This window comes from Barbatula barbatula (assembly GCF_947034865.1).
Source record: "Barbatula barbatula genome assembly, chromosome: 2".
NCBI classification, from domain to species: Eukaryota; Metazoa; Chordata; class Actinopteri; order Cypriniformes; family Nemacheilidae; genus Barbatula; species Barbatula barbatula.
Genome location: NC_136767.1, coordinates 20419406 through 20441324, shown reverse-complemented (window position 1 = coordinate 20441324; position 21919 = coordinate 20419406). Strand labels below are relative to the sequence as shown.

General features: G+C 37.0%; 4 protein-coding genes across 5 annotated transcripts in view; all 4 read left to right on the top strand.

Annotated features, from left to right (window-relative positions):
• Window positions 1-47: 47 nt before the first annotated feature.
• Window positions 48-5924, top strand: ncaph (non-SMC condensin I complex, subunit H). Of its 2 annotated transcripts, none has more exons than XM_079477715.1 (18): window positions 48-196; window positions 556-775; window positions 853-943; window positions 1014-1103; window positions 1177-1294; window positions 1445-1596; window positions 1746-1935; window positions 2109-2188; window positions 2282-2484; window positions 2781-2926; window positions 3121-3227; window positions 3733-3852; window positions 3982-4089; window positions 4181-4315; window positions 4416-4526; window positions 4763-4839; window positions 4952-5027; window positions 5163-5924. In XM_079477715.1, the coding sequence occupies exons 2-18, from the start codon at window positions 561-563 to the stop codon at window positions 5220-5222; spliced, it is 2079 nt and encodes a 692-aa protein (XP_079333841.1). In that variant the 5' UTR covers window positions 48-196; window positions 556-560; the 3' UTR covers window positions 5223-5924. The 2 variants fall into 2 exon arrangements, with proteins under 2 accessions (XP_079333841.1, XP_079333842.1); XM_079477716.1 differs by having other exon boundaries at window positions 195-302; window positions 5163-5833.
• A 55-nt stretch (window positions 5925-5979) lies between these two features.
• Window positions 5980-10500, top strand: vamp8 (vesicle-associated membrane protein 8 (endobrevin)). Its single transcript, XM_079451169.1, has 3 exons — window positions 5980-6237; window positions 8284-8448; window positions 8616-10500. The coding sequence occupies exons 1-3, from the start codon at window positions 6211-6213 to the stop codon at window positions 8796-8798; spliced, it is 375 nt and encodes a 124-aa protein (XP_079307295.1). The 5' UTR covers window positions 5980-6210; the 3' UTR covers window positions 8799-10500.
• A 2674-nt stretch (window positions 10501-13174) lies between these two features.
• Window positions 13175-17346, top strand: vamp5 (vesicle-associated membrane protein 5). The gene is made up of 3 exons (XM_079450052.1): window positions 13175-13322; window positions 15767-15907; window positions 16457-17346. The coding sequence occupies exons 1-3, from the start codon at window positions 13320-13322 to the stop codon at window positions 16640-16642; spliced, it is 330 nt and encodes a 109-aa protein (XP_079306178.1). The 5' UTR covers window positions 13175-13319; the 3' UTR covers window positions 16643-17346.
• Window positions 17347-18246: 900 nt separating this feature from the next.
• dnah10 (dynein axonemal heavy chain 10) overlaps window positions 18247-21919 on the top strand; it is a gene marked incomplete at both ends in the record, with an annotated part of 28592 nt that continues 24919 nt past the window's right edge. Inside the window, 10 exons of the mRNA XM_079471435.1 lie at window positions 18247-18460; window positions 18855-18950; window positions 19032-19156; window positions 19312-19417; window positions 19506-19621; window positions 19712-19931; window positions 20053-20210; window positions 20554-20784; window positions 20870-21060; window positions 21662-21860. Coding sequence (XP_079327561.1) covers window positions 18247-18460; window positions 18855-18950; window positions 19032-19156; window positions 19312-19417; window positions 19506-19621; window positions 19712-19931; window positions 20053-20210; window positions 20554-20784; window positions 20870-21060; window positions 21662-21860 — 1656 coding nt within the window. The remainder of the gene's footprint in view (window positions 18461-18854; window positions 18951-19031; window positions 19157-19311; window positions 19418-19505; window positions 19622-19711; window positions 19932-20052; window positions 20211-20553; window positions 20785-20869; window positions 21061-21661; window positions 21861-21919) is intronic.

Sequence of the window (21919 nt, the reverse complement as noted above, 5' to 3'; positions counted from 1 at the left end):
GGAAAAAATGTTATGAAAAATAAACAACGCAAAAGGGTTTTGCTCAAGACGGGACTTTACGTTTGTACGTATGACATCACCGGCGACGACGTACGTTACCGTTCGGCGCTAATTTTCAAATGGACGTCTAAACATACAGAGAACACATTACCACTCGACTGCGTTATTTTACGGATAAATCCACAGTTCAACTCAGGTAATTTCATTTGAGTTGTTTTTATTTCATCCGAGTCCCCTTAAATACGGTTTTCAACGAGTTTGCTTGTTTGGCTTGTTGCTTTTTCAAACGCGTGCTAACTAACGTTAGTGTATTTTCCGTATTTGTTAAATGTGTTTTCGGGTTTAAACATTTGCTCGAACAGAACATTTATATAGCAGATATGCACACAATTTACTCCTTTGTGTTAAAATAAGCATTATTTAAAGTTGTTTACATTTCGACGCATTGAAATGGGCCTAGCGTGTAATATGTAACGTTATCTGAAAGCACGTCTTGAAAGTCTATGGTTGCTCAACAAAGTAACATTACTCTGTAACATAAATTTCGTTTTGCAGTCACTATGAGTGGATTTAGTACGCCGGTATCGCGTCCACGGCAGTGGTCCTCTCCAGCCATAGGACACAAAACGGCTGCTCTGTCGGCCACCAGCACACCTCTCCTCGACAATATCCAAGGAAACGATGACGAGCAAGAGAGACGCCAGAGACGCAGGTCTAAAGTAATCGATCTTCATGGGGTGAATGATTCATCCATCAACGAGGCCGGTAGCCACAGGTATGTTAGCAAAGTTGGTGCACATATGCTATATTAACGTAATCCATCCTATACATAAACTTTTTCTCTCACTGAAGTTCTACAGCCACCCCTGCTGCAGTACCAAAGCTGTCATCTGCACAGATCTCTGAACATTACTCAACCTGCATCAAGCTTTCCACTGAAAATGTGAGTTAAGTGTATTTAGTCAGTGGAGATCTTGCAAATGTGCAAATAAACAACTGACCTTTTTTTGCAGAAAATCACCACGAAGAATGCATTTGGTCTGCACCTCATCGATTACATGGCAGACATTCTCAAGCAGAAAGACTCCGAGCTTAACTTCAAGGTAAAAGCTCACAATTTTTTACCTTCACAAGTTTGCATGCACTGTAACTAACGGTTCTGTTGCGTTAATTTAGGTGGCAGCAGGCACCCTGGATGCTAGCACGAAAATTTATGCTGTGAGAGTGGATGCAGTACATGCCGATGCATACAGAGTTCTGGGAGGGTTGGGCTCGGAAACCAAACCTAAAGAGAGTGAGTAATTGTCCAAGGCATGTCAAGGTGTCTTGTACTATGGGAAACGTATGGATTTTTCAGAGAGGGTTAGGACCAAAGTTGTGTGTTTGATGCATCACAACCTCCCAGGACTATACAAAGTAGTAATGAAATTGAATGTCATTCCAGATCAGGATGGTGATGAGGACGCTCAGTTAGCGGAGGCTGGGCAGGGAGAACAGGTGGCTGTTAAGCACACGACTAAGAAACGACCTCAGAAAAAGACAGTGGAACAGAACCTCAGTAACATCAATCTTTCTGAATCCGAGATGAAATGTGAGGTAAATAGTGTGATTGAAAAATGTGAACGGTGCAATTACTGTATGTACAGAATAATTCAGCGATATAAGATAAGCTGCATATTTTCTTCTTAGGTATGTTTTTATATTTGAGAATGTAACAAAAAACTGATTTAAAACATCCTCTCCAGGTGGACCCCATGTTCCAGCGTATGGCTGCTTCTTTCGATGAGAACAGTACAGCAGGTGTGTTCCTCTCTGTGTTATTCAGCGAGGACAGCCGCTGTGAGCTGTGCTTTCCGTCACATATGACCTTACTGAAGTCACAGCTATCTCCAGTACAGATGCCTCATCAACTTGTTCCCATATCACCGTTCACAGGTAAGGTCATTGTACATTACGTTCAGTTTTGAGTCACGGGTCAGTCCACCCTTTGCCTCACTGAGCATTGTTCTGCTGTTTTGGTCTAGAGGTTTCTGTGTGTGTTGTGATCATTTTGCTTTAACAACCATACTAAGTGTCGTGAAAATGCATTGATTCATGTCTTTTCACAGCCCATTTGAAGACATTGGAAGATAGACCCATTTGTCCATCCTTACAGGATTTCTCTTTCACTAGATGGACTCCTGAGCAAGTATGATCTTTTTAGCCTTTGACAGAGATGAGATGTTATATAACGCATGTGTTAAATGTGTGATGTTTATCATTCTTGTTTGTCATATTGTAGACAACAAACCTCAATCAGATTCTTGAGAAGATGAAGCAGGGGGAGCATGCATTCGATGTCAATGCTGATATTGAGCCGGAAGAGGATGAGGGTCCAGATTTTGGGGATCATTTTGATGCAGATATGGAAGAGGGGAGACCGGTAGACTCTGAGGAGTATAAAGAACACAGAGAAGCTTGTTCAAAGAGCCCTGAAAAAGGACGGTTAGTACTTGTGAAATGTATTGTACAAATGTATTTGCTCCTTATGTTATCAAGCATCTATAGTTAACTTATAGTGTGCAAATTCCGTCATCATTCGAGTTGTTCCAAATCTGCATACATTTCTTTGGTCTGATGAACACAGAGAAAGATATTTGGAAGAATGCATATAACCAGACAGATTTTGCCCCCCATTGACTTCCCTTTAAGTGATTTAAGTCCCATTTCACGTCAAACACATCATGATGTCTGTCTATGTGTCTGTATGTCATTCACGATTGTGTTTATGTTGTGTTTAGAGGTGTTGTTCCAATCAGGGAGGTAGATATTGCTACCATGTGTATGCAGTTGTCTGATCAACCAAGAGAATACTCGTACTTCAGTCCCAGGACAATGGCCACCTGGGTTGGACCCGGCTACTGGCTTTTCAAACCTGGGCATAAACGTAAGCTATGAATTAGCGTTCCCGTATTTAGCGTTTTTGCAAGTTTCAATTTTACATTTTACTGGTGCTGCTTAAATTTCTATAATGAATAATGTGTATTTTGTCTACTGTAGCAAGAAGCTATGTATAAAGTAGTGTTCTCTATTCCACATCTTTTGAGTGTACAATATCTCATGTTCTTTTATCTTAACTAGAGGATCACAAACCAGACAAAGAACCCCGGAAGCGAGCTCCAAAGAATCCTCTGGTTATCGACTTTAAAGAAGATATCCACTTTCATAATTACTTTAAGACAACTAGAGTAAGTTCCTGTTTCCTTAAGCATTTAAAACAGCCTTAAACAATGTTCTCACTCAAGCTTATGTTTTAAACCTGAATGCTGTCTCTTCTGTGGAATGCAGGAAGATAATTTGAATTAATACTTGTGTAGCATTTACAGTTCATAATGGAAGCAGTCAGTTAAGAAAAACTCCACAAAAATAGTCCATGAAATTTATGTGCTATAATAATAATAATAATACTGTGTGCAAGTTGTATAGACATGGGATAAGGTAAAATGTTTCAAATTAAAGATAAAGATTAAGGATTAGTCAAGTGATAATGAATGTTTTACCATAAAATGCACAATTGCTTAACAACAACATGGGTCTGTAGGGTACCTATTCAAAAGTTCCCATGATAATTTTGAAGAAAATGATACTTTTCAAAACTGTAACATTGTATTTTCTGTGAGTTTGATACTGTGTATTTAATTTAGTCTCTTTAATGAAAGTAACAATTACTGCATCACAATTATATTTTTTCAGACAGCAACCACTATTAGTAAGTCTGCTCTGAATAGCAGCAATAAGAAAACCACACTTCCAGCAGACTTCCAGTATCCTCCCAGTAACCTCTCACAACTTAGCCTCAAACCCTCTAACACAGTAAGTAAATGGATATCTTCCAAATTCGAAAATTGATTTTGTGTGATAATGCATCATGCATTGTCATTCTAATGCTGCAAATGAGATGTCTCACACTATTGCTAATTTTTCTATTTTGCATTCACACAGCTTAGTGCAGAGGGCAAAAAGAGATTATCGGGTGAGTTGAGTGAGGAAATAGGAGAGTATGATTACAATAACGCCAACGACACAGCCAACTTCTGCCCTGGTCTTCAGGTATACCAAACAGTACTGTAACATTATCATAAATGGTTTTAGAGACCATGGATAAAAGTGGATGTTAACAGGTGACACAATGTGTTCATAGGAAGGAGACAGCGAGGATGCTGAAGGATTTGGAGGATCTGATGACTCTCAGACAGATCGACCAAACCCTTTCTCTCTAGACACAGATGACATCTCTACATATGGAGATGACTGTCTTGTTCCTGAGCCTCATAAAGTAAGATGAGTTTTAATTACTTTATCACCCATTTCAGAAATGTGTGGATGAAGGAATTACAACATCTCTTAACTTCATAATTTTTTTATCCTCATACTAGGTAAACATTATCGAGATAAACTACGCTAAGACGGCCAAGAAAATGGACATTAAGAAGCTAAAGACCTCAATGTGGAGTCTTTTAACAGAAAGTCCGGAAAAAACAGCCAAGGTGTGCCATCTTTTGTCCTTGGTGTTATGTTCTTTACGTGTGAGAATGCATTCTGAATCCAACAACTATTGACTGGGGTGTTCTCACGAATACAAGCGGGGATTAAGAACCGCTGCTTTAGATAATTTGAATGACATATTCAATGCATTTTATTTGAAGTTACCCTTTGCATACTGAATTGTTTTCTTTTTAGTATTAACTTAGTTGATGTACCCACTGTTTCTTTCTGTCTATAGGAGGTACAAAATGAGGAGGCAACAGAAGTACCTGGTGAAAAATCATTCAGCCAGTCCATCAGGAATCTTGTACAAAGGTAGTTTTTACGCATTATGTATAAATGTTCTGCTCCCCAAATGAAATATTTTCATGTATGTCGGTAAATATTAATTTAACGATACATAATTACCTACATTATTTCCCTTTAGACTCCCTTCCTCCATGGCCACCAATCTCTCAGTACCCCTCGCCTTTGTGGCCCTTCTGCACCTGGCTAATGAGAAGGTGAATGCTTTTTGAGTTTGTACTATGTTGAATTATTATTTGCATGCTGTTTGTGTTTAGTCTTGGCTACCACTTATTTAGATGCATGAGCTATTAATCGTCTATAAATCTAAAAGTTGTTCTTTCCATCAACAGAACTTGGAGCTGCACAAGATTGATGGCATGACTGATATCATCATTAAACAAGGCCATTAAAATGTATTTTTAAAATACAAAATATCTTATTTGTATCATATATCCCGGATGTTTTTTTTATATGTAAACCCCATGTCAGTCAGAAGCAACTGTCTATAAATTGTTTTTTAGAATCATGTTAAAATGTACAGAAAACTGCCATAGAAATGTTCCGTATAACTTAAAAATGTGATTAGTGTGTTACAGAAAATGCCTGACTGTGTGAAATGACACAGAACAAGATTTTCAGGATTGCCCTGTTTTGATAACTTGTTCTTTATAGACAATTGTTTCTCCGCCCTCATTAAAAGTACAAATGGAACTGTTGTTGTCAAGTTTCAATTTAATCAAGTTTCATTAAAATGTTTATATAAGAAAAATTAAATGTGCATATTCTAAATAATATGAAGTGATAGCTAAATAGTTATTTACAGTTCAACCTTTAGTTTTCATTGTGTTGCTTTTGTTTACAGTATGATGTAATTTGTGAATGCCATGAAGAATACATTTCGTGCCAGAGGCTTTGAAGTGGGGCCAGTTGTCTTGGTGGAAGAAAAGTTGTTTTTTTTATCAGTCGGAGATTGTTTAACCATGTTGATGGAAAATGTACACAGCAATACTAGCCTGACTCGAATTACAGTTGTTGACGATTATAGTTTGCAGTGTGTTAACATGAATAATGTCATCGGGTCAAAGTGACTCAGTGGCGTGTTTTTGTCTGGCGAGAACAATCTTCTCATACCTGAGGAGAAAAGTGTTGATGGGTTGATTCGGAGGCAGGTGTGCGCGCGCGCGCGTCATGTAGTGCCACCTGAGGCTGCTTTTGGTAGTGGCGGTATCGACGAGGGCCACAAATTATGCGCTACTGAAGGAAGAGGAGAAAAGTACAGACCAGGAAGTGTAGCGACTTTGCATTGTCGGTCATTCAAAGAAACCGTAAGAATATTTTAAGTCTAGGAATAACGAGCAATCTTTTATCGAGGACTTAAAAACCACCAGAAACGGAATCATGGGGGTGGTTGATCCGAATAGTACGGTAAGTGACAAAAACATCGATAGTCGGGCAGGTGCATCAAGTATCTTGGCTCGCTTACGTCGAGTAAATTTAAACTAGTTCTTTAGTTAAACTTCTTGATTTTCACCGCTTCGTTTGAAATCCGTGATATTCTTAGTGTTGCTGTGAAAAATAAAGTTTCCCTGAGCAGGTTAGTCTTTGTTTTGAGTGTTACGTTTGTGATTTGGGCTGAAAATCAGAAAAAAGGGCGAAGCTTGTTTTTCAAGTTATGCTTAAAGTTCCTATTGTCCTTTCGTCGAGTACTTATTTTAAGCGCATTTTCTAGCTTTATGTGTTGTTTCATACCTAACCTTCATTTCATTTGCGTAACAACTTTCAGATTTGTTTACACAGTATGATTGAATTTGCGTTAACAAATAACTCTTAACTGGTTTGCCACACTGAAGAAAAAACGACTGTTCAGTTTTACATCTATTAAATAATCAAACTTTTAAGATAGGTTTTTACAATTATTTGTAAACTAACAGTAAGCAAAAGTGCTGATCGCATCACACGTCAATTGACTGTTGAAGTGGAACAGAAGTGTCAGATCCTATGGTTGGGTTGCTTAAAATTAAGTTGATCAACTGTCGCCCAACGTTTGGTTTTGTAATCATTGCAATACACCGTACAGCTACATCCCCTAAGTCTGTGTTGTAACAAAGAACAAGGACATTTTGTTCATTTGCATTCTATTCTTATTGATGCATATGATTGATACAGATGTTTGGAAGTTGTAAGAATAAAAGGTGGCACATGGGTGTTTTATAAGCACTGAACATTTTTATGAAGTCAGGTTTAGATAAGGCAGTTAGCGAAATCATAACTGTCTTTCATATAACTCCGTTGTCATAAATGATATTTCATTTGACCATTTTGCCACAACAGTGCTCTTGGTATGCAGTGTTACCTAATAGCTTTCTGCCATTCTGCAGACCTTGTGACACAAACACACAGACATTGTAGCCATTCACAGGGAGTGACGTACTATTGCTTTTAGTTTCCAGGTAACACCTTTTGTTTATCAAGTATCAGCAGCACAAGAGAACTTAAAGGTGATAAATGAGCTAATTTCTCATATGCTCAATATGTTAAAGAATCTTCTATTGAATTTACTGATGAGTATCCAAATCAGTGTTATTTTACTCATTTATATTGGATGCCTAAACATACTTTACAGTTTTACAACTATTCTAGCTGAGACTGTGTTTGTCACACATTATATCTCACATCTATCTTCAGCGGAAATAATTGATTGCATGTTAGTTGTTTGTTCCAGGGAAGTAAAGCATATGTTCAGTTATGTAGGTTATTTGTAAAATCCTCTATATATGCCTCTAGACTTGACTACTGTAATGCGCTACTTAGTGGTTGTCCTGCATCATCAATAAACAAACTACAGTTAGTTCAGAACGCAGCTGCCAGAGTTCTAACCAGGTCCAGAAAATACCATCACATAACCCCAATTTTATCAACCCTTCACTGGCTACCCATTAAGTATCGTATTGACTTTAAAGTTATTTTAATCACTTATAAAGCCTTAAAGGGTTTAGCCCCTACCTACATAACAGAGCTTCTATCACACTACAACCCATCACGCTCTCTAACATCTCAAAACGCAGGACTTTTGATAATACCTAGAATAACTAAATCCACCAAAGGGGGTCGAGCTTTCTCATACGTAGCACCTAAACTGGAATAGCCTTCCTGATATTATTCGAGGATCAGACACACTTGTCCAATTTAAATCTAGATTAAAAACGCATCTTTTCAGCCAAGCATTCACTTAATGCAAAATATGCAAAATAAACCACCAGGAGATGCTGACATTAGATATTATTTACTAGAATAATTGGATTTATTATATAAAACACCATGTAGTGTGTTTTACCCTTTCTTGGGTTTTTCGTTTTTCCCCTGTAAAGCTGCTTTGGAACAATGCAAATTGTGAAAAGCGCTATATAAATAAAACTGAATTGAATTGAATATGCTCTGTGCCATTTTTTATTATAATTCTTCCGCACGCAGGAAGAGAGAGATGTGGAAGCTGCCCAGGAGGTGGATCGAGTTAAAGCTCTACAGTCTCAAGTGGATGGGGTAAAGGATATTATGACCCAGAATGTCGATCGAATCCTGGCTCGTGGAGAAAGGCTTGATGATCTTATGGGGAAATCTGAGGACCTGCAGGCTGGGGTGTGTCTTTATACAACTATTCTAGCCGCGTATTAAAGTCTGATACATGTTTTTACTACAAATGTGTTCCGTACACGTGTATGTGTGTAGTTACACACATAAATGTTAGCAGATTTGTTTGGCATTATTTATTAAAATGGAAATGTTATTGTTTTTCTGTTTCTTAGGCCCAAAACTTCAAACAAACTTCACAGAAGGTTGCTCGTGCTTATTGGTGGAAGAATGTGAAAATGATTGTGCTTATCATTGTGATCGTCCTCGTCATTATTCTGATTATCATATTCCTTGCTACTGGTGTGATTCCAACCAGTTCATCTGGATCCAAACCTACTGAGAAACCACCATCTTAAGGTTACAGACACACACACCGAAACAATCATGACATCATAAATTTACACATACACAACACTTACATTTGCACATTTTGCTCATACCTTCATATGCAATGGTGTCTCACCACCTTATAATAAAGTAACAGAGCTTCCACAATGATAGATTTAAAACCTTGAAATGGAGAAAATTATATAATCATCCTATCTACTTAAGCTTCTTTTATGGTTCTCTAAAAAAAGATAATGCCACAACCTAATAATATTACATTACATACTTAAGGTAACCTTGAAATAATCATATACACTGGCATTGAATGAAGGTAATGGGCAGAGTTATGTTTATTGAATTCTGAAGTTAGATTAAATTAAATGTTACTAGTAATTATACAATACTTTTAGACCTCCAAAAGTTTGTATTTTGTATATGACAGGTCACTGTCTTTGTACCTTTGTTATTTTCAAAATTATATGTTGTTTGTAAAAGGTCAACCAAGTATATTTTATTAAAACTGTTAAGAGATAGGATTTCATTGTCTTAAGGAAATTTTGTTTAATTAAAGGCACAATACGTAGACCTATGGTCTCAGTTGCAGTAAAAATGTATACACAATACGAAATGAGAAGGGACATTACGCTGGTTAAAATAGCTAATTTCTTCTGATTCAAACATTGTTGGTATAATGTAAGTACTCAAGTGAACAAAACTGGATCTGCAAAAGTCTTAAATATTGTGCCTTTAAGCTAATTTTTTGGAGTATTCTGTTTCTCCAATTATTACTGAACATTGATGGGGGCCCAAGCTCCAAAACAAAGATGCAGTTTCTCCTTCAACAGAATGAATTAATGAAGGAGCCTGTGAACAAGGTCATCTAGTCTTTTTCGGTCCTTTTAATGGTTATTGTTCTCTAGCTGAAAGTGCGTTTTGCCTTACCTCGTCATATCACTGCACTGAATATTACATGCACAGATACTGTAACATGTGCGGTAAATACTGTAATCATATTTGTAGTGCTTTAAACATTTGTCCGCAGTTTGGCCCTGTTATTGTGGAAGCATTTTGAAAACCTAGACACAACTTGTCTTTCTGTATTTTAGTGTACTGTAATGTCCAGTTGCTAACTGCTAACTCTTGACATATCTGTTTTGGCCAATGAAAATGAACCCTGCCTGAATGTACTAAAATCGACACAAATATCATTTCCCACATATCACTTGTAGTTTCACAAACATTCCGGGTCTAATAAGCTGATAACATTTAGATCTCCTGGGTAGCTGTACGCACTTTGCTTTGAGGTCAAGATGTTTTTGTCTGTATATTATAAGAATGAATTTGTTCAAAGGTTTGTAACCTAAATCTCATGATGTATTTCCTCTAGCTTTCCTATATGTATTTTATTTTAACGTATTGGTCTCCCTAACTATTAGTGTTATACATGAGTCATTTAATATTTTTCTATAAATAATTCTACTTAAAATAACTCTTTTAATCACCTCTGTGAACTTTGTACTCCATATAAGGAAACAATCACCAAAACTTTACATCACTCCTTCGTCTGTGCTCATTTGTGTCACAAAAATGAATGTTTGAGCTGGTTTTGTGGTTATTTACTGCAGTTATGAAATGCCTAACTTAATGGAGAAATTGTAAACCCTTGAAGTGCCTTGAAAATAAATTCTTAGATGTCACATAAAACAATAAATATTTAATCTTGCATTGCAACTGTTACGTTTTTCTTGAAGTCTTGTGAACTAATCCCATATTTTTAAATATTGGTGGACACTGTAAACACAATTACAGAATACAGCTACACAGATATTATTTATTCTTTACTCCACAAAGGACCACATGCTGTTTATTGGCACACTTCAGTTGTGTAGATTAAAAAGTAAACGTTTCTATTTAACAAACAGTGCAAATATACAACTTTCAAACATTTCAAACAACAGTTCTGCCCTCTTTAGGTGTCATTTAAAAGGTCTGTTTACATCGCTGCCTTGGACCAAGTCGACCGATAGGTGTATCGAAGTATTGCGAGAGCAGATTTTTGTGGTTCTATGATGTTATACGACGATCGATATTAGGCTTGTTTGAGATGCACCTGAAATGTAGGCGACTGCAGTAAGGGGAGGAGTCAAAAAATACCTTTCAAGTCGGACACTTCCTGAATCTCGCTGTTTTGTCGCCTGCAAACGTGAGCAATGGATACCACTGTTTTTACATGAAGATGGTTACAATAATAATCACTGAATGTAGTGTCAAATAATGTCCAAATTAACAGCTTACACAAAAACATGTGAGACATTTTCAAGGATTGTATTAGCAAAAGGTAAATGAGCACACAGATGATGCACTAAATGGACATTGTTATCTCTAATTAAACAGTTCAGAATTGGAAATGGCTTAGTTAAACTAATGATATTTAGCCTATTTAAGGGATGTAGGTCACCCAAAGATGAAAGTTTTGTCATCATGTGCATCAATTCCTTTGTTCTGCTGAACACAGGAGGAAATTTAGGAGAATGTTTGCAAACAAGCAGGTTTCTGCCACCATTTAAAGTCCATAGTAGTTTTCCATACCATGCAAGTCAAAGCTGTTTTGTAGCAAACATTCTTCAGAATGTCTTCCCTTGTTTTAAGACCCTGAAACTTCTCAGATGAAACCACACAAAGATGAGGCATAATGACTAAACAGTCCATTTAGATATGTGTGTGCATGTATATGTTTAATGGATTGATTTATTAGTTCACACAAACATACAATAGAATAAAGTGAAAATTACAACAAGGGATAATTCTAATGAAGAGAAATATAAAATAAACGCATGTCCTAATTTTTAACTTCACTAGGCGTGTTAAATAAATAAATAGATCTAAAAATCTAATCTAATTCTTAGAATAAAGAGAAAATATATCAGTTGACATTATCAGCCAATGAGCATGTGTCGTCAGTCAGTCGTTTCTCATGCTTTTGAACAGCGCAGTCGGTGGAGAGCAACTGCGCTCGACTGCTCAATCCGACACAGCCGCCTCGCCGTCGCGAGAGTTTTTTGGCACACGTCAGCATGACATCAGAGCAAGGCGGACGTAACTCGGACACTTTTCTAACCGGCATGCATCTCGCGGTGATCACCGGTGATCGGTTCTGCGCAGATTTTGCTCATCTTAAACAAGCCTATGTTCAGCGCCCTATGAAGTCGAACCTGCCAAATAAGTGACATACGGCGGCTGCGCAGTGAGCTGTACCCAGAACAGGCGAGAAGGTCGTGGCTGCAGGTTGCAGTACAGGGCGGTGCTACATATGGGGGCGGAGATCCACGTTGTGTTCCGCTCCCTACGTGACGCGTCTCATTGGCTAATGGGTGGGGTAATATTAAGGGAGGTGTCTCTACACGAACTCTGACCTTGCCCTATTGGTTAACCCAAGTAATGTAAAGTCGATTCCTCAGTATGCATCACTTCCGCTATATCTAGTCTCACGGTGTGTATATGGTCTGTATTTGGCCAGTTTTTCAATAAGGTTTAACCTTATAATGTGTAATTAACTTGTTATTGATGAACAATTAAAGAGTTCAGATGCAAAACCATCTAAATGCCACATCAATAACTTGTGAGGCTTAATTACGGCTTCCCTTTGAAGTTAAGCAATTCAGCAAGTGCAACATTTTAATATTATTGTTGGCAATGGAAAACGGGTTGTGCTGCGATGTTTTTACGTCCGTGTGTGTGTGTGTGTGCGTGCGTGCGTGCGTGCGTGCGCGCGAGCGAGAACAAGGATTCACATAAGAAAATGTAATGGAAGTAGTATATCGTTGTTGGTTTTTTATGTTGGTGACATATGTTGTAGTATATTTTAGGATAGCATTGTGTAAATAAGTTGTAGCCTGTGAACAATAAGTTTTCTGTGAACAATATACATGCATTAACAATAATTAATAATTTGTTATTGAAATAAAGTGAAACAATTTAAATATTTTCTTAGAATTTTTTTTCTTCACTTAGAAAGAAAGATGAACACATTTATATGAAACAGTAATCATTTTCAATAGACTTTTGTCATTTTTCTTTTATCTATGTTACTAGATAAACAATGAGAAACAAACTGTAAACAAAGACTTTTTAAAACACCACAATATATTTTGAAGGGTAACCACGAAATGCTACGGTAAGCAAAACAATGTTTTTAACCTCAGTTCCTGGTTTCAATGTAATTTCCTTGTAACCAATGTGAAGAGTGGTTAGGCCAAATTTATCTATAACCCCGCCTGCGAACCAATGGGATTTGTTAAGGGCGGAGCCCCACGAGTAGCCCCGCCCCGCACCGCAGGCTGCAGCAAGGTTTACTTGGAACTGGCAGCTATAGGGACTGGGAGGGGCTTCATAATGTAGCGTAAATAGTGCAAAAGATTGAAGCTTCGGATATGTTCAGTTGTCAAGATCCCATGAAGTTTATAGGAGTCGATAGCGTTGTTTTCGCTGATCCGTGGCTGGCCTCTAGTGTATTCGGTGCGGTTTCTAGTGTATAAACGACAATCGAAAACATGGTAAGTCTTGTCATTGAAGCTTCGATTGAAACTTTCCTTTTCGTTTCAGTTTACTTCAATACAGGCTGATGAAAAAGGGAGTAGATGTACAAGTAATAAAACAATTTTTTTTTAGAATAAACGTGTATACAAACTTGTTTAAACTTGTTTAAAAACTATTTGTGAAATGCTATCACTCGCTGTTTTGATTCGTTTGCATATTACTCTTGTCTTGAAGGCTTTTATGTGTGTCCTCCAAACATGTTTCGGTTAACGTCAGTTGATAGCTATCAGAAAGTACCATCTGTTAAGCGTGCTTTCACTTTCCGAGAACTTTACTCGTCTGTGCTCATTTATGGCACAAAAACGAAAGTTTGTGCATTTTGTTAATTTACTTTCAACCTTTGTTTGTCTGTGAAACGTGAAAAGTCATTTAAATGTCATTCAATGTCTTTGGCCCTTATTGTTGTTAGAATTCGCGTGGTTTGGAATAACAACACCAGAAGTGTTGATCTGAAACAAACAGGAGAAGGGAATTTTGCCTAGTCTCAAGGAAATTCCATATTAATTGTAATGTCAGAGCTAGAGAGGAAGGAAGGGAAGGAAGGACGTAAAGAAAGGATGTGAAAAGAGATGTGTATCCTGTAGTCTCGTTTATAAGGCCTCATTTACTACCTGCCTGTTCATTAGGTATTCACTAAAGCCTTTGTACATATTTTTGGGCACAAGAAAAGTTTTGAATGAGCAGAATTTAACAACAAATAATATTTTTTTTATCTAATCTAATTGCTTGATAATTTTTTAATGTTAGCCAACTTGGCAACATAAGAAACTAGTTTGTCAATATGTGCTTTGCATTATTTACATTTGGAAACAAGAGGAAAATATTTTATCTTGTGAAGCTAATTCAAAGCACCGTTATCAAGATATTAACATGACACTAACATGAGAAACAACAACAGCCGCATGAATTATACGAACAAACAATTAAAGTGATGGTTCACCCAAAAAAATTTAATTCTGTCATCATTTACTCACCCTCTTGTCATTTCAAACATTTATGACTTTCTTTCATCTGCAGAACACCAGAGAAGATATTTTGATGAACGCTGGTAACCGAACAGCAATGGCCTCCATTCACTTCTATTGAATGGACACAAAATCTATGCAAGTGAATGGGGGCCAGTAACCAACTTTTTCCAAATATCTTATTTTGTGTCCTGCGGAAGAAAGTCATACAGGTTTAAAATGACAAGAGGGTGAGGAAATGACGAAACATAGTTCAACCATTTATTTTATAACTTTAATCAATAGTTGTTTTAGTAAACATAGTTGTGATGTTTCCTATTTTCATGCCGCAAGAATCAGCATGCTGGAAGCTTTGTTCAATGTAGAATTTGCTTGTTTGGCAGGACAACTTTTCTAAGAAAGCTTTACAAAACCGTTATGACTAACATGTTAAGACTTGTTTTCCTTTTTTAGTTTATAAAACATTGAAAATAGAATCCTCAAACCAACTGTTTTTAAATGCCATTGAGACTTTCTGTTTAGATATTGGAAATCAAGTACACTGCAATTAAAAAAATTTGGGGCATAATTAAATTATTTAAATGATTGAAGCTATTTGAAGTAAAACATTAGCTACTCCCTTTAATGTTGTTCTGCGTTGACGTTTTAAGGGAAGTTTAGTCATATTCATTGGTAGACAGTGTTGTTTCCTTCACTCCACAGATCTATTGTGTTCAGACTCTCATGTGAGATGGCATGTATAAGTAGTGTTTCCCTTGTATGATAGACCACTGATCAACTAAACCTCGACCTTAAATTACCCACATTCTTCTGAGCACAAAGAAAGGAATTAACAGTCCGACTCTGCTGATATACAGGATGAAATATGTCTGATCTTGTGGAGATTGTCTAGATGGTCACAAACTTTAAATGCATCCAATTCATGTTACTTAGCAGTTTTTGTCTCTCACAAAGACCTCATTGTGGATTTTCATGCAATGGCTTCCAGAAATTTCTCTGTTTGTCCCCATGTGACTATAGGCCTCTGTGACATAGCAGAGGCACTGTTCCATAATGACATTACCAGAATTTGTTGTAAGATGAAATCTAAAATATAAACAATCATGCGAGGGGTCCAGGACATCTTCATTGCCACTTTTTGCAGTTTCTCATTTCTCATGTGTGGGTGATTAAGGGAAGATGTTGGTTGTTTATGGGCAAAAATCTGCTAAAATTTATTTAGTGACTGTACCTGTATACAAAGGCAGCAATTTTTGACATTTTCATCGTCTCAACAGAACCAGTCATTTTAGATACTTGAATTAAATATGAATATTGCTAAAATGCAATACTTATTTATAGATTAGGAGTTGATCAATAGAACGAACTTCCAATGCAACACATATGACAAACAGGTGCCATTTTTACCAATGAACCATTTTTTCTTTCCTTTGGAGAATGGACACAACCGTATCCGTCAGGCCCAGGAGGATGTGGAGGAAGTCAAGATTGTCATGCTGGACAACTTAAACAAGGCAAATGAACGATCGACAAAACTTGGGGAGCTCGAAAACAGAGCTGTTGAACTACAGCAAAAGGTGACACGTTTGTGTGACTTCTGTTATTCTGTATTTTATAAAAATAAATCACATTATTTCGCGTCAAGTGAAAGTTGTGTGGGTAAGGAAGACGTATGAAGGACACTGAAAACCATAAGGTTTCTGGAATTTCTGGTGTTTCACAGGCAACACAAAGCAAATGTTATGTGGGAGTCTATAAATCAATAGTCTAATGGTCAAGCCCACGTCAAGTCTCTGATTTGTCTGCCAAGCAGTTTATAGAAACAGCCTCAATTTTTCTAAAATACTGTTAACTGTTTATATAACATGAAACAAGAAATAAAAAGTAATTTAAAACATTTAGAAGTTTATGTATGGCTTGTGTTTATATTGTTAATTGTAGAAAGCTATTTATTTTTGTTATGAGATGAACAAATTATTGTGTAATATCAGCATTACAGTCTGTGTACACAGACTAAGACAGGCAATATGGTCAGGCAGTAAGATTGCCTTGTTTCAATATGACAATAGACATATATTTTGAATGTTAAAATTAAATATACATGTTTGTGCTCATTTTGTTTTTAGGGAGAAGTCTTCTCAAAAACCACGACTAAGGTGAAACAGAAGAAACGGTGGGAGAATTATAAGTATAAAGTGATAATAGCAGCAGTAATAAGTGCAGTGGTCATCGCCATAATTGTTGTCATTATAATGACTAGTGTCACAAATACACAAGAAACAAAAACAGAAATTGAATCAGGATCTCCATAAAATTTGGACAGTCTTGATCAAAACGAGATAGTAACAAATCTAAAGTATACAACTGAAATCTGTTATTCTGCTTTATATTAGTATGCTAAGAATAATACGGTGGGTAATATAAAATAATGGTACCATGGTGTCAACTTAATATCTGTTTTTTACAATGGTAACAGTTTACATGCATTCTTGTTGATTATTCACAACAACATCAAGAGTGGGTGTGATAAAAACCTTACACAAAAGTCTTGTGACTTTGGTATGTATAGGAGTGTATGTTCTTAACATAATATTGTACAGTGTATTGTGCCAAATTGTAATTTGCAGTAAAGATTTTGACATGTTAAAGGTGTAGTTCACTTGAAAAACATTAGGTCACTTCAAACTCATATGATCTACTTACCTTGGAAAAAAGACATTGTGAAGAATGTTTTATAATATCAGGGCTTTAACAAATTGTGGGGGTACTTCTCTCCAATATATAAAGGAATATTGGAACAATGAGATTTACAATTCAATTCACACTGAATTCAAAGTTTGTTATATACTTTTTTTCATTTCAAAGGCATTTTAATATTAACGTCTTAAAAGTTGTCATAACTTGAGAGAGATATTATAAAACTGTTGCTGCTAAAAATCAGCTTCATCTCTCCCTCTGTATGTATGTAGCCTATGTAATTGTTTTTTATGTAAATAAAACTCATCTAAATAATCTCATTCTTGCAGATATTTATTTCTAAATAATTTATTTCTATGTCTTGTCTTTTGAAATGTCATGAGTGTGGTAAGAGGACGTCAATGCAGTCAAAGCAGAGAAAAGCCTTTTCAAGAAAGATCACGTTTCATATTCAAGATATTAGAATCATAAAATAATGTGTTTAAAGCTCAATATTTTGTACCTGTACGTTTGACATAAACATTACTTTGCAATGGGGTCATACTTTATTTAGTCTTTATCAACTAGGCGCATTGGTTTAAGTCAGTGGGGTAATACGCCTCCTGCTGGTGGAATGTAGAGATAGCAGATTTGTGGAATTAAACATGGCCACGAGCATTTGGGGAAAAAAACAAATACAGAGGAAAACAAGGTACTGACAAAAAATATAGTAAACTGAACAGTGGGATCACAACGAATTGCCTAATTTTGCCACGTGAACTACAAAGTTTCACAATAAAACGTAATTTTGTTGATTTGATATTCAATTTTTGTAAATTTGATATTACAGAAATCTGTATTTTCAACAATTAGTAAAGGCAATTCAAACGTACTCAATTTACTTTATTTAAATTACTTAGAAATCCCAATAATGTACAGCACACCAAGAAACTGGGCCTACATAAAGCTCCTTAACTTTTTTCCCTAAGTATGACACTTAAGGGGGATTAACCTTGTCCAAAGACAATAGGAGAATAACATTAAGTAAAACTTTAGGTATATTTAAGTGCACGCGTGTTTTATTCTACTGGTCACTGGCAACACAGGAAGCGTTGATGTTGCTATAGTAACGTCAACTGAAACCAGAGCGCGCTTTCTGTTGGCAAGATGGTACATTGGATTTTTCCACAAGACTTTGCCATGAAGTTATATTAGATGTTTTCACCACAACAAAACAAGTATGGCTCTCCACGACCCCCGAATGGAGTGGATCAAAACCGTAGTATGTGTCACATTTGATCTGCCGGATTCGAGCTGCTTTGAGGAGTTGCTCGCCCGCGGCGAGGACGTGCAGACAATCCTGCAGTTTTTAAATGCGATCACAGAAGAGACATCAACGCTTTTTTTCTTTAAGAATTTGACCGAGAAAGAGGTTGAAGTGGAAATCCACGAGGGTAGGTTTTCATAATTTAAGCGAGTCTGTATGATATATATCTATTGAGTATTTAAAACGGTGCGTTTCTAAAGTTGTACGTGCTTAAACGTTGTTCATAAAGCGGTCAGTCCTTCATTCTTATTGGTTAAGCATATCAGACATAACATAACATAACACAACATAACACAACACAACATAACAAACACAACACACAACACAACACACAACATAACACACAACACATAACATAACATATAACATAAATATCACTTTATTTACTTTATTTTATGAAACCTTGCTGATTTAATAACGCCCAGCACACATATGTTAAATTCAAAATTTATTTTTATTCATTACAGAAATTAAATAAAAAAACGCTAATAACGAGTTTGTAATTTCTTACTAACACTAAGATTCACCAGAAATAGAGGAGAATGGCACAGAGAGAAGTCGGTCTGTTGCTTCACAGCTGTCACTCACCTCAAGCAGAGCGAAAACACCTGGGGACAGTAAGTGTGATTTTGAATAGTTAATTTTAGCAGAAATAAATTGTTTAAAGTTTCAAAATTGCTTAAAATGTCCATCTGAAGGAAAAAAAGAAGGTGAAAAAGGAATCAGTCAGGAGTCCTTACAACCCACAGAGAACACTCAGATTCAGCATCTCTCATCTGAGGGCCTGTCAGAGGCAACAAATGGGGATAAACCACCTCGCAACGTAATGCTCCATTATTAACCATGATGATTTTTGTCTGTTTTGGGACAGTATAGAGATCATGACTTTTTCATTACATCTTAAACTCTATAGTACATCCTGTCAGCTGTATTTTTGTGAGAATATTGGTTAGATTTTGACAAATTTGTGTTTGCAAGGTTGAGATTCAGGTTGTTTATCACGTGGAGCTCCATGTGGCTGTGAACAACATCCCAGAAAGGTTTTTGAAGAACAGCGTTGTCTATTTTCTAAGAAACACTAATGGTAAGATGGCAGAATCCATGTTTTCTTTCCTATGTGCATGCGACTATTTGCTATAGAACTGATATGGCTGATGTTTTATGCATTGTAGAAACTATGAGTGAACCTGTGGACTTTAATGAGGCAAATCATTTGATGCCCAAACTTTTTGAGTTTGGCCGGATGAGTGGCCAACCCCTAATGATGCTTAGAGGGCTTCTCAACCATGTGTGTGGCATAACTTCTCATCTTTGTTATAAATATAGATGCAGAAGAACAATATCAATTTTGAATTTTGTGTCTTTCTTGCCCATGCAGATCTATATCCCTCTTCTGTCAATGCACCAGTTGAGGCTCACTGATGGTGGCTATAACGGAGCAGCAAGAATTGAAGGTAATGACACGGTGGGTACGATAAAAGCAGATGAAGACCAGCAGCTACCCGAATCCCGTGGGGCTTTTGAGGTTCGGGATGAACTCCTCAGTGGCACATATAAGTTCTTGGGGGTCATAGATAAAACCCTGCAGCAGCTGGAAGGTATGCCGGTGACTCTCCCAAATGAAAGTAGTTCTTTTTCTAATTATGCATTCATATGTAAAAGTACTGTAATTGTCATATCTGAAAGCAATATTGGGGTATAACTTATTTTCTGTTGCAGGTGAATTTAAACTACACATTCCAGATCTTGATTTGGAGGGTGAGGTGGATGGGATTTTGTCGAATCTAGTGATGGTGGAGAAGCTGGAGCAGTGTGTGATGAACTGGCAGACACAAATCACTATTGTCCTTGAAGAGCAGAAAAGAAAGAAACCACAGGTCTGTGTGAAAATTGGAAGGCATAAGGGCATCAGTAGTTTAAACTACATTACTGAATGCTGAAAATCCATTGATTTCAGTGGGTACTGTATGTTGTGTTGAACATAGCAAGAAAATTGAGGTGATTTATGGTGCTCTGGAAATTCAGTTTGATGTATTTCTGCTTAAATGTACTCATCCTGGCTGATTCCACACCCTCAAAATAGGTTTTGCGCATTCCTAGCGTGCTCTGCTGTGTTGGTGACATAATCTAAATGAAGCATTATCTGTTATCCTTCATCATTTTGTCTTGTTAAATTGTCATTTTCTAATTTATTGGCTTATTGTTTTCTCACCACTGAAGGGAAATGGTCCTTTGGCAGAGATCGACTTTTGGCATGAACGTAGTGCTGTCTTGAGTTGCGTAGGCGAACAGCTCACGCTGCCTGTGGTCAAGAAGATTGTGGATGTGATGATCCGTGCAGATTCCTTCACAGCGCAGGAGCTAGAAAAGACCATAGCTGAACTTTCCAAATATTATGAGGAGTCTGCCAATAATGTACTATTTCTTAGAACATTGGAGAGGCAGTTTAAGGTAAGGAGGATTTCTAAATGAAAATGTACTTGCAGCACCATCAGAGTTAAAACGAATAAATAATTGTATTGATATTGATTTACAGAACCTTGTCACAGGGCTGGACTTCAAAGTGGTCTTGGACACTATTCCTGAGATTATGAATGGATTGCGTCTTATCTGGATATTATCCAGGCATTACAACTCAGATGAGCGAATGGCATCTCTGATGGAATGCATTGCCTGGGAACTGTCAGAACGGGTTGCAAGAGTTGTTAACCTCCATGTTCTTTTTAAGTCAGTAGGCAAAGTTTGCATACTTACCTTAAACCACAAGCCAACTTTGAGAGCTTTGCCACCAACGCGCCGAAACCGTTCTAAACACAGTCTGAAACGATTACAGTTATGTTTCCAAGTGAGCCTGGTTCGACACTGCTCAATTTCAAACTGTTCTCGGCTAGAAATGTTTGTCACGGTTGTCTAACCGTGCTGAATCGTGGTAATGATTGCGCGCAGAGGCATTATAGCTCTGTCTCTTGTGTTACCAAAGAATTGTGTATTCTAAACATAACCGTTATCAGCCCTGCGGTGGAAAATTAAACCATTTATGTACCGGCTGGCATGGATCGGCACGGAGCAACGAGAACGATTTGGCTCGATGGTGGAAAAGCGCTCTTTCACATACAGAAATAAAAACTTTCAAGCCATTCCTGTATGAGTTCAAAATGATCTGTTTTATGTCATCTAGATTTTTTGAGGGTTACACTTATTATTAACATTGAATACGTTTTTACACTTGATTATTTCGAAGTTGCCGAAGACCAAGTTTTCTTTTCCGCTTTTGGTAATAAATAAAATGACACAATATGAATTTGTAATGATCTTTAATATTATGCAGAGACCAGAGGGTAGTGGCCAAAGCCAAGGCTCATGGTGGAAAGCAAATCTTAGATCTGTGGCGGAGCTGTTATTTCGAGGTCCGTGCACAGATTGAGGGATCAGATCTCTGTTCCCGCTGGGAATTTGATCGCAAAACACTGTTCGAAAAGACAGACTATATGGCTTCAATCTGTCAGGATTTGTTTAACGTTTTGCAGGTAAGCTCAATTTTAATTGACATGAAGAAATCTAAAAACATATCCCTTTCAGACAATAA